The sequence below is a fragment of the Electrophorus electricus genome, chromosome 7 (genome assembly GCF_013358815.1).
Source record: "Electrophorus electricus isolate fEleEle1 chromosome 7, fEleEle1.pri, whole genome shotgun sequence".
Lineage (NCBI taxonomy): Eukaryota > Metazoa > Chordata > Actinopteri > Gymnotiformes > Gymnotidae > Electrophorus > Electrophorus electricus.
The window spans coordinates 25,521,232-25,533,359 of record NC_049541.1 but is presented as its reverse complement, the minus strand read 5'-3'; the positions used below and the strand labels follow the sequence as shown (position 1 = coordinate 25,533,359).

The 12,128-nt window shown below is 39.5% G+C and overlaps 1 protein-coding gene across 1 annotated transcript; it reads right to left on the bottom strand.

The window, feature by feature from the left end:
• Positions 1 to 4,086: 4,086 nt before the first annotated feature.
• Positions 4,087 to 10,450, bottom strand: bmi1b (bmi1 polycomb ring finger oncogene 1b). The gene is made up of 10 exons (XM_027017021.2): positions 10,083 to 10,450; positions 6,771 to 6,901; positions 6,564 to 6,660; positions 6,248 to 6,303; positions 5,953 to 6,003; positions 5,693 to 5,801; positions 5,388 to 5,430; positions 5,167 to 5,265; positions 4,841 to 4,921; positions 4,087 to 4,578 (listed from the first exon to the last, which is right to left on the bottom strand). The coding sequence occupies exons 2-10, from the start codon at positions 6,886 to 6,888 to the stop codon at positions 4,210 to 4,212; spliced, it is 1,023 nt and encodes a 340-aa protein (XP_026872822.2). The 5' UTR covers positions 6,889 to 6,901; positions 10,083 to 10,450; the 3' UTR covers positions 4,087 to 4,209.
• Between the last annotated feature and the right edge of the window lie 1,678 nt (positions 10,451 to 12,128).

Here is a 12,128-nt window from a genome sequence, read left to right as displayed (position 1 = left end):
GTCTTTCGACGTGGTTGTTTAACAAATGAAAAGCTACTCACTGCATCAGTTAGGGTTAAATAACTTGTTGCCAGCTGAAACATAATCACCCATGCAGTAATTATTCAATGGGAGGCTCTTACCTATTTGTTTAGTTAAATCCAGGTGGTGTGTGTGTGTATATATATAGTATTTGTGATCTTATGACTGAATGTTGCGTTACTAAAGGTACAACTTGCCACCATCAGAGCTAATTCAGATAATCTTTCTAACTGAGGTGAGATGTTTTCTTTCTCTGCTTTTGAAAGAGATACTGGGGGCTTTTGCTGTGTAGCAGTTTAGCACCAGTATAACAAATCTCTCTGAGAATGACTTAAGACATTTATTCTGTATCACTGTCAGAGAGTCTGATTGATCAACCACAAAAGATACAGACTATAAATCACATTTATTTTTGAAGAAGGTGACCTTTAAGGCAGATCTTTTGAAGCCTGAAAGCAGTGTGTCGTCATGGACTGTTACGCCTACCGGTGCCCCATGGTCCTAATAAATCTGACGTGTGTACACTGCATCTGAACCTCACATGCTAGAATAGAGGCAACTACATTTTCTTCCATGAGATCTCAAGTATTAAAAAAAAAAAACCTTCTTTCCTGAAAGTGTACACCTTCTCTCAGTCTCGTGTTTAAAGTGGAAGGACTTGAAATGATGGTGTACTGACAATTTAATATTCGGGGAAGTGTTTCATAAACAGGAACAGAATAAACCCTTTAAGAGAATCCTGTCAAACATGCACAATAAGGTGTGAACAGCTGTTAGTTCACTTGTCATAGTTGTTGTTAATTACATCATGATTGCGTACAGTTTTCTCATATCTATGTGCAGCGATGTTTTAAAGCACTGTTCCATCAGCATTGCTTAATAAAATTATGCTTTGCTCAACCTAACTGTTTATTTGATGCAACACCAATTTGCATGCATATTTATTCAACATTATTTGTCCCCGCAAGATAATTCATACTCACAAATATGTTATGAAACCTAAATACTTTTTGCACAGTTAATTAAACGTGAGTGCATAAAATTCTGATTATGGCCTAAATGTTTTCAATTACCGTTTAATTTAAAAAGAACAATAGCCTTAGACATTAATTTCGGTAATTATTTCGTTGACATATGAAAATCATTTACATGCCTAGATATTTAAATCTAGACCCCCAATAACTGTCAGAGGTCCTGTCCTTCACTGTGTATAACCAGGAGAGGGCGCATAACCCCTAGGGGCCTTTGGCAAATGGTTGCGGAGGGCCTATAATAAGCGTACTTTAGCGTTTAGATGATCGGTCATCATGTAGGTCGTCTGAAGAGCTGTTCTCTTTGCTCGATGTTAATTTATCTTTAGTTGGCTACGTCTTTACTCTCAAGGAGGTCATCGCCGTGTAGCTTTGGCCCAGGAAGTCTAATTCTCTCTGCATGTAGCCTGTTGATAGGGTCTGTGTAAACTGTACAAGAACAATTTTGAGAAAGTCGATTCTCCGCTTGGACCGAACTTTCGATAGCATACGAATATAAAGATTGCACCGGCACCGGCTCATTGGGTACGGACACTTACGCGTGGCTGACATCCACGCTATTCAGGTAACCTATGTTTTCCGCTGCCCTGCAAAATGGGAAATCGTTACAACATTTTGTTAGTCAGGGCAGGATCTGTGAGGTGTTAAGCCTCTAGGCATTTCAGTCATTAGGCTCCGTGCACGGATCACGGCGTTTGCCCGCAGGTGTAACTACAGTGTATAAGGGTGTTAAGCTACAGGCGCTTGGTACACATTGCGCAAGAAAAACGTTTACGTGGCGTTTGGACAACAGTGAATGATCCTAGAATGTCTTTAAACTTTTTAATCAACGTTTTTATAGCCTACCTAAACACGCGCCGTTGTATCGGATGTTATCAGTTCGGTAAGCAATATTATTTTAACCATATTTAAATTGCCTAAGGTATTAACATATGAAATTATTTAGGCCTACCTGGAAATGCTACATTAACAGAAAAGTGAATGACCAGTGCGTAATCCAGTTTCGTATTAAATTGGAGAATCTTAGTTAAATTTGAAAATCCCACGCTCGTTTTGATTAGACTATCTGTGTCTTATCTCCGAGAAAATGAAAGCTGTCTTTAAATCTTTGAATGATCACAAACAATAGGGCTATATAAAATAAAACACTACCCGCTAAATATGAATAATTTAGCCTACAGTCATGCGAGTCTGCCTCAAAGTGTTCTTAATAAACTTTTAACACTTTTAAATCGTTCAGACACCGTGTCGGCTTTTCTTCATCAGCAAGCTACGCTATTTATTCTTACATAGGTATAGTTTAGTAAGACGAATATGGCCAGTGTTATAAAATTGAAATAAGCTTGATTTCGAGACCTGGGCCTACTTCACATCTTGTAAGCAAGGCCTCGATAATTAAACCGATGACTGCCCGATTAAACCAAGTGGTGCTATTCTGTTCCTGAGAGAAAAATTGGTTATAAACAATATTAATAGATGGGTAATTAAGGGCTTTGAAAATGATTTGACTATGCGCAAAAAGGGAGCCAAGTGTAAAGCTGAAGTCATTCGCAGACTGACGCCGGTTTGGTCGAGAACGTGTGCAGCGTATTTACCAATTTAATAAATCGCTAATGAAATGCAACATAACAAATTGATTCGGTAATTTAGATCGGTGCGGAAACCTATACAGACCTATCACAACAGAAGCGTAATATTCGTATAATATTCTGAAATTCGCGGAAGTACGTGAAACATATTTTTGGAATATTGATTTCACTTCCATTTTCCCATAACAGTAATATTAGGCCTATAATATAGCTAATACCTTACGTATTGTCCTTGGTTAATAAACAAGAACAGTCTAAATAGCTAAATGGCCCAGTATCCATAGTTTTGATTCTTCCATAACCGAGGTTCTTCTATAACCGAGGGGAAAGTTTTGGAAGCAACCCCGAAAAGCGTCTAGGCGGTCTCGCTTTGTCATGCATCACATAGCGGCCTAGCCGAAATGGAACACTATTCGACCTTAAAGCCAACGAATACGCCAGGTTCCAACCGTTTAAATAACTGCAAAAGGCTACATTTAGTAATAAAAATGTAAAATGTTTATTTTGATAACTGTTTTATATTGTACAACAAAATGATATATTGGCCTTAAGCAATCGGCCTAAGAATTGTCATGGATATTGGAGAGTTGTGGAGCGCAGCGCACATTAACACTCTTTTACACAAAACGACAAAAAACACAAATATCCTGACAAGAGAAATAGATTCAACCAAATATCTGCAATTCTGTAATGTCCAGTGACAAAAAAAATGGAAGCTACAACTTGTAGGTCATATTTCATTAAGCGTACACTAACGACGTTTTTTTGTGTGTGTTGAAGTTAGCATTTGAAGTACAGTGCTCGATGCAAAACTTTGCAGATGTCACAGTTGTCCAGAACCTGTAGCCCTTGATAACATCTGAACAGACTAAATCAACGACCCTCATCACAGCCTTCGGAGCGTAGCTGTTTATGAACCCTGATATGTGTATGTTTTATGCTGTTCTCTATGTAAGGATGGTAACGGTTTCTAAAGATTTATGTTCAAAGCTAAATGAGTGATTTGGAATTTATACAAATCGCACAGTGGAATTCTCCCCTCACTCACGGATTCTCCTTCATCCACAAAATGTCGGCTACTGCAGCCAAGAAAAATTTAGTAATTAACACAAATACCAAATAATTTCCATGTTTCAAATATTCCACATGTGACAAAACATACATACATTATATATATATATATATATATATATATATATATATATATATATATATATATATATATATATATATATATATATATATATATATATATACACACACACACACACACACACATATATATATATATATATATATATATATATATATATATATATATATGTATATATACATATATATATATATATATATATATAAAATGTGTGCATATACATATATGTATATATATATATACACACACACACACACACACACACACACACACACACACACACACACACACACACACACACACACATATATATATATATATATATAAATAAAATACAAAAACAATGTGGTAGGAAAAGAAATAATCTACAGCACAGCTCTTCTGAATTGGATTGTGATGGCTTCAAGTCCGCAGCTCACCCCAGAGAGCCATTAAGAGTGCCTTTGCTGGCTTTGTTGCTGAAAGGGGCCTGGCCATTGGGTGCGGCTTTGGTGCTGACTCCGTTGACTGGGGACGCATGGGGAAAGCCTGGATGTGGGGGCTTGGCTGGAGTGCTCGGGCTGGCCAGGGAGGAGGAGGAGGAGGAGGCAGAGGAGGAGGAGGTGGTGGGGGTGTGGGTGTGCGCGGAGACAGGGGCAGGGGTGGCCGGGCTGCCGGGCTTCTCACTACCGGAGTCGCTTTCTGTCTCTGGCTTTGTGCTTCCGGTCACAGCGCTCCCTGGGCTGTTCAGCTTCAACTTCTTGCAGGCGGGACGAACTCTGTACTTCAGCGGCAGTGGACCATTCTGTAAAACATCGGTCAGCCCGTTACTCTCTCTCAGCAGGGAGGGGTGCACAGCATCACCGTTGTGGGGCAGTGATAGGGGCCTAGCCATGGACTAAAGTAAACAGTGAGCTGGATTTTCAATTAGACTACTGTGTGGTGTAAAAGTAATTTGCATTCAGCACAGTGGCACTAAGCACTGATGTACCTCTGATGTAAAGTAAAAAAAAAACAAACAAAAAAAAGTGAATGAGAGCAAATGAAGGAATGAAGCACATCCTTACCCTCCTCCAAGTGTATATGTAAGCAATATCCATTAGCGTGTAGTAATCCTTCAGCGGCTCGTCTTCATACATAACCTCAATCTGAAAAAACAGGGAGAAAACACATCTCAGTTCCCAAGTGCTAGTAGAGTTGTTGTTCACCCACCCACACCACACACACATAATCTGTGTGATTAGAATTCATCCATAGGCAGTGAGTAAAAACATGATTCTTACAAAACGTTCCAATTCCATTAACAAGTTAGTAAAACACAACCTCAAGATGTCCAAATATTCATTTAGACTGAAAGTTGAGTGTGCCAAAGTTAGAGATTGTAAATTCTTACCTGAAAGGTACATGGAATATCCATTTTACTTCGGAGAAATTTTCTGAGATGCATCACCGTCATAGCAGCAGGACATTGTAAATATCGTTTCACATTTGCCTGTGCAAATTAAATAATTACCAGTTGAAAGATTCTCAGTTTCAGCACACACTGTAGCAAATGGTTGCCACTTTTATAACCATTTCTTTAAAACAGAAAACTTGAACTAGTGAAATAGTAACCTCTTTTGTGGTTTCTTTGTCTTCCCCATGACCAGTTTCAAATCTGAAAAATAAATATTAAAAATTTGAAATTATACATAAAAGCGAAAAAGAAAAATAAGTCTTAATAAATTCAATAAATGGCTTCTTAGTATCTAAAAGAGTCAATTCTACCTGAATAATTCCACTAACAAAAGAAAGAACTAATATGCACAGTGATATAAGATGATACTGCTAAACCCGACAACAGCACTAGGGGGGAGGTGTGAACACCCGCGTCCTGGTCACAACCTGACCGCAGGAGGACGACGCAGGTGTGGGCGCACCTGTTCTGATCAAAAAACTCAATAGACAGGCTGATGATCTCATCATCAGCAATGATTCTCTTATCCTCATCCGCCACCTCTCCTCTGTCCTCGTTCGAGCCGTTGGCAGCTGTGTTCCAAAGAGGGAAAAAAACATATGATAGCTGCTTAATTTGCATGTACTTCCCACTGGATTCACTCACATACCACAGATAATAAATAAAAAGGTAGTATTAAGTAGGCATAATAAATAATAATAACAACACTAATAATACATTTACCATCAACTGATGGATGTTCTGCGTAGAAATCTCGTCTTCGTTTCATCTCATCTAAGAACCAAAGGTATGATCAGTACATCAACAAACCTGCATACGTTAATAGCTGCAATAGCCCCCCCCCCCAAACACTATATGGAAGCAATGCAAAATAAATTAACACCCAACATATAAAAAGTAGTTTTTTTTCCCCCCCTCATGCACAGATGTTCTCTTGGGATACACTCAATATATTTAAGATGCATTAGTAGTCTTGTGATTTTTGTCCATACAAAACACCAAAATACTAAACACTTACTTTTGAACAGACCAGGCACCAGTTTGTATACAATGTCTTGAAGAGTTTTATCTGATCTGGAACGCACAATAATTACAGGTTAAACGCAGTCCTTGGTTTCTGTGAACACTTCTGAGTCAAATAATGAATGGTTCTAATCCTTCACATAACATTTGAGGCTCTGCTGTGATATTTTTAAAAGGCAAGTAGAAATAGATAGGTTTCAAGAATAATTAACACGCATCGGTCCGCGCGTAATACGAGCAAGAGCGCTCGAGTTTCAGTTCAGTTGTTGCATGTATTTAAGTTAAATACGTTTATCCGGAAAGAATGTTACCTGATATTCAACAACGGTTTGGTTTTGTGAACTTGGACGTCACATATCGGACAGTATTTGCTGGTCTCTAGGTACCGCACTATGCACATTTTACAGACTGCGGAGAAAATTGCAAGCGACAAAAACGTATCAGACGACGGCTGCACAGCGATAAACGTATTTAAGACGTACCTGTAGCCTAATTATATGGACGATGTAGGAACTTACATGAATGCAAGCATTCCACAATAGTGGTTGCGTCGATGAAGTACCCTCCACATAAAACGCACATCAAATGCGGATTTAACTCCGTGATCTTTATCCTTGTTGTTCGATGCATCGTCATGAGGGTTGAGAAGCTGAGGAGTAAACAAACATGAGTAATGGGAAATATGAGACATTTAATTAATAACTACTGAAGAGTCGGATTACGCTTTAAAATCAAATTCCTGTAACCACGCCAATATCCAATTAATTAGACCACTTTAAATAGTTTATATTATAAATCGGTTTACTTATATGCTGCGTTTAAATAGGTGTGCGGGTCCCTGTATTCTTTGACAACTTGACCTTTCGACGTTGGGTAAATCAAAATTAATAGAAATAATGTCAGTTGTTTTTCCTTCTCTGACCATCGTAAGCCTGCCATAAAAACATAAATAGGGTAATAAAATAAAGCATACATCCTAACCTATATAACGTATAATAATTTATAAAGGTCTTTGGGAGAGTATGGCCATTAAAAAGCTCAGCTGAAATAGGGAACACAAAAGCCTCTTCGGGGAGACAGAAACAATCATTAGACACCCTGAGATTTGTTTTCTTTGAATAATTAGACCAGTTTGAATCAGCAAAGACTCTGTTCTGCAGTCGGATGATACGGCCGGTGGTGAAATTTTGGGACGTTTTGGAAAATAAATAAACCTCGGGGTTTTTTTTTTGTTTTGTTTTTTTGGGGGGAGGGGGGTTGTTTTTGTTTTTTCGCACCAAACACGAAAACCACAAAATGAAAAACCCGCACAACAGAGGATAAGCTAATAGAAATGGTCTGGGGCAGTAAGACTCGCAGCACACGCGTCGCTCCATTCATCATTCGCCAAGGATGAGGATAGGTGAGAGAGAGAGAGAGAGGAGAGAGGAGAGAGGAGAGAGAGAGAGAGAGAGAGAGAGAGAGAGAGAGAGAGAGAGAGAGAGAGAGAGAGAGAGAGAGAGCGAGAGAGAGAGAGAGAGAGCGAACGCTGAAATGCCAATGCTCACTGTTGCTATGGCGACGGCTTATATTTGGCATTGTGCCAGTCAGCACAGAGCCGCATGGTCTAATAAATGCACTGGTCTACCGGTTTATGACATATGACCATTAACGGAGCATTGATGGAAGCGTTCCTCTATATTCGCATGCGAGGTCTCCCGACTAAAAGGCATGCAGGCGTTAACTTGGCTGCCATTTTGCCAGACAGTCTCCACTCACGTCCGAGTTGGCCGAGGCTGCGACCTGAGAAACGCGCTCCATTGTTTATCTCGCACGCTGGTGGGAAGGCGCGTCGAGCGCTTAGGCATCCCGGACGGGCATCTGCTTACATGCAACGCCGATCACAATCGTTTTAGAGGAAACAAAAAACACAGATAAGGCGGCGGTGTCTGCCTGCCCACCGTTTCCCCCCAGAAGTAGTCTAACCAAGTAAACGGAAGTCCAAGAGCTCGTGTCGGCGATTCCGCCGACTTTCAGCAGCGATGTCGGAATCTGAAGGCGGCACAGTATTTTGGGAACGCCATGAAACTGCAAGAAGAAAACTAGTTTGCGCTCCCATCTCCGACAGCGATAAGTAGAAGTTGTCCCTGTGGTTCCTATGAAAAGCTCATAAAAATGTCAGAGCATTCTCGTAGTCCGTCAAATCTGCAAGTCTGTTAACACTCTCCAGGTTCTAGGAGTAACTTGGATCAAAGTAGCTGAAAATAATAGCATATGCTTTGTTGCAGCCTATAACACATGAGCCAGCCTAATTCTGTAGTTTTTTAATTTTTTTATTTTATTTAAATTAAAAAAAAAAAAAATTTCTCAATATCCTAACATGAGAGGTTTTATTCACCCGACATAAGAACTTTCAGTGTCAATGTCTTCATAGAGTTTATTATCATTCTGAGACATTTTGTTTCTCGTTCTGACATATAACTGATGGGTTACTGTTCACGCATTTACTGGCAACTTCACCTCCATGCAAAGACAGCGGATATTCTGAAATTGGGCCTGGGGACGTTAGCAACACCCGCTGCTGTCGGCTACCTTTTCAGTGCCTTGTTGTGCAATTTGCTGAATCAGATATATTTCATTTGAAAATTCAGGTGAATTTCGAAACAGCTAAGATAGAACAGGTGACGCTTGCCGAAAAATTGTGTCAGATGTCGTAATAAGGAGAACGTAGATGATGTATTGAACAGGTCACCGCTATTCAGAGCTGGATGGCCATTATGTTTTTAAGGGAGACCTTTCTATAATTTGCTTTCCCAGTGCATATGATTATCCATGATAAGGATACAGTGAGGTTCCAAGTAGCAATTCACTTTTACGTGGACATCCAGAACGTCCATATTTCGGCACATCTCACTGAGATATGAGGGAAAATTAGGATACATTTTAGTCGCCGTTTTCTTTCTCGAATGGAACTTATTTCTTGCTTATTGTGTGTGTGTGTGTGTGTGTGTGTGTGTGTGTGTGTGTGTGTGTGTGTGTGTGTGTGTGTGAGAGAGAGAGAGAGAGAGAGATGGGGGGAGAGAAGTTTCATATAGATAACTGTTTGCCAAATTTCTGCCTATTTACAATTTTACTGATTCAAAAATGTTGCTCACGACACACCAACTTCAAGCCCACCACTCTTTCTCTTACTTTATAAAGGCTTTTCAGCGCGTAATCTACTCAAATTATTTTGGATTTTGGATCATATCGTGTAATCATTAAAGAGTTTAAAAAATCTTTTGGAGGCCAAATAAGATAAGACAGTATAGCTGAACAACAATAAGTCACAGTTCATAATAGCGAATATTTGAGTTAGCTGGTTGCAGAAACCAGACAACCTTAAGAAGACAAGTTAACAAAATTAAATGGCTAGGACAAAACACAGTTATGCCAATTTTCCCCAAACCTGCACTGTCTAGAGAACAGTGTTGTATTAAATAAGACAACGATTCTTTGAAATTTTACCGAGAACAAATGTAAGAAACTGAGTAGACGTGAATATTTCACCACCTCTCTTCTGGTTTTGTGTGCGCGCTGATTTCTAAGTCAGTTCACAACACGTGAAAAGCATGAACGAATACGTGATCGTAATAATGTAATTGTTTCTAACGCAAACCTTTTGCTTGCAGATCGCAAAACCGTGTATTTAGCATACAGTCTAACAAATTTAAATACATTCTGCACGCAAGTACACGGAACCATAAGGACGAGGCAACATTGTTATAGAGTGCATAGGCTTCAGGCAGAGATAACACACATTTAGGGCTACCGAGCCCGTACTCTTGTACATTCAAGCATAAGCTACATACCCGTTTTATTTCGCGACGGTCTTTGTCCAGCGTTTTTGGCAGACAATGAAACTTGAGAGTCGATCAGTAAAAAATGAATGCTACCCAAGCGGCCATCTTGGAATGAACTGCAGACGCTGTCAATTGCAATGGCTCTACCACCACCACCACCGTGCTTATTGTAGCGTTCTTGCGCAACTGCAAACACGGCACACGGAGACAAAACACCGTTCGATTCGCAGAGCCGACGAGTGGGCAGACTCCTAACACGAGGAACGCAAAAACAAACCGCTAGACAAAATCCCGTAGCTCGCTCCTGTTTGTGTTCGCTTTGGGAAAAAAACGCCGCGTCTGGTGGTTCTTCGGAAACTGACACCGTCCCCAAAATGGCTTAGTTCGACCGCCCCGCTCCATCACGTGGTCTCATTCCTTACTGGTAGCCTGGGAATTAGTGTTGGGGGGTATCATCAATAGGGCACCCCATTCGCTGCATGTCTTTGTTAAGACTTCACTTATAATATCAATTGCACACAAAACGTAGCAAACCCCTTAGCTGATGAATATTAGTTTGCCTGCTGTGATGATTTGAGGACTATGCTAAAAAGTTATTTGTTTTTGATAACCGTTTTTTTTCTTCTTTTTAAAAAATCTTTCTTTCTTTTTATGACAGAGAATGGCTTCGTGGTAATATGCTATGGATTCTAACATATAAATGCATAAATAGCCCAAATAAATAAATAAATATGGCGTAATCTGTAGTTTCAGTTTTAACGCGGACAGTGCACTATGTTAAAATGTAAAGTCTAGGACAAAAAAGTCCTACACCAGGACGAGATTATGGTCAGGTGTATTTTAAGTCGTTTTTTTAATAGACAGAGAAACTAATTAAATTATTTATTATTAGTTATTACCGTTTAACATTAGCAGTCATTAAACTGTAACTGAATGTTCGAACAAACACCCTTATTTAATGAGAGATCCAATGTGTGGTTTAAGTAACCTCGAAGTGATGACAGGACGTTGTATTGAGTAAAAACTGATACATGTTTGTCAGAAAAGCTTTGAATGTCTCCCAATTTATTCCGTTCTCATAACTGACGACTATCAGAAAAACGGCCATTTAAAATAAAGAAAGAAAAGACGAAAGAAATAGTTGTCTTATTGACATAAGCCTTATGAACCACTAACTAAAAGACGGCAAATTATAGCTCAAACGGCGCCTTGTGAAGACTTAAAGGCTGCTAACGCACGTTTACTCAAGTTAACTGCGTCGGTTATAAGGCTCCCAGACGTCGTATCGGTCACGTCAAGTTGTTTGATAACCGCTGCACGTTACTGACCGGCAACATCATTCTCAGTCCATCTCGAGGCACGGATTAAAAGTGAAAGAAGCAGCTCCTATAAAACTCTCGCATTTAGACCAAAGCCTCATTCGGTTGAAATCTTCATTAGCGGTTTGGACGTGGAGGCACAGACAATAGTTTCCGATTTTTTACCTTTAGGTGTGTATAGGCTTGCATGCTGCTATCATTCTTTTTTTTTTTTTTTTTTTTAGGACAGGTTATATGCTTCTCACAATGCGTCGAGGCCATGCCACTCAAATTTTATTTTCAAAATAGTCCAAATAGTCATAGTTGCTGCTCGCATGATCTCCTACGGCAGCCTAACATATGTCTTACTTGAGATGAAATTTATAAGCGTACATTTTATTCATCGGTTTAAGGAAATTATACATGAGTTGGTATCTAGCAAAATTTTGGATGGTTTGAGCCTGTGTTTATGGTGTGTGTGAAATAATCTGTGAACTCTTATATTAATAGCAGTTTTCGCCACATAATTTCCGACGTTGAAATGTATCGAACACTGTTAATAGGCTGTTAGTTTGTGTCTAGATATGATCATTGTAGATGGTAATTCATTACTGCAGTCGTGATTAATTAAACAATACATGTCTGGCAGGTCTGCACATGTTAATTGGTATACTGGGATTTTCCCCAGGATAATGGCGCTGCTTTTGTGAGGATGCAGCGTTGGTGTGTGATTACGCCCATCATAGTTCTAATATTT

Bases quoted from the DNA above. Each gene is read 5' to 3' on its own strand.
- bmi1b (XM_027017021.2), bottom strand. From the start codon at position 6,888: ATGACGATGCATCGAACAACAAGGATAAAGATCACGGAGTTAAATCCG. The intron at 6,661-6,770 runs GTAAGTTCCTAC...TTTTCTCCGCAG, and splicing joins TGTGGAATGCTTGCATTCAT to TCTGTAAAATGTGCATAGTG. The intron at 5,266-5,387 runs GTTACTATTTCA...TAATTTGCACAG, and splicing joins ACAAAGAAACCACAAAAGAG to GCAAATGTGAAACGATATTT.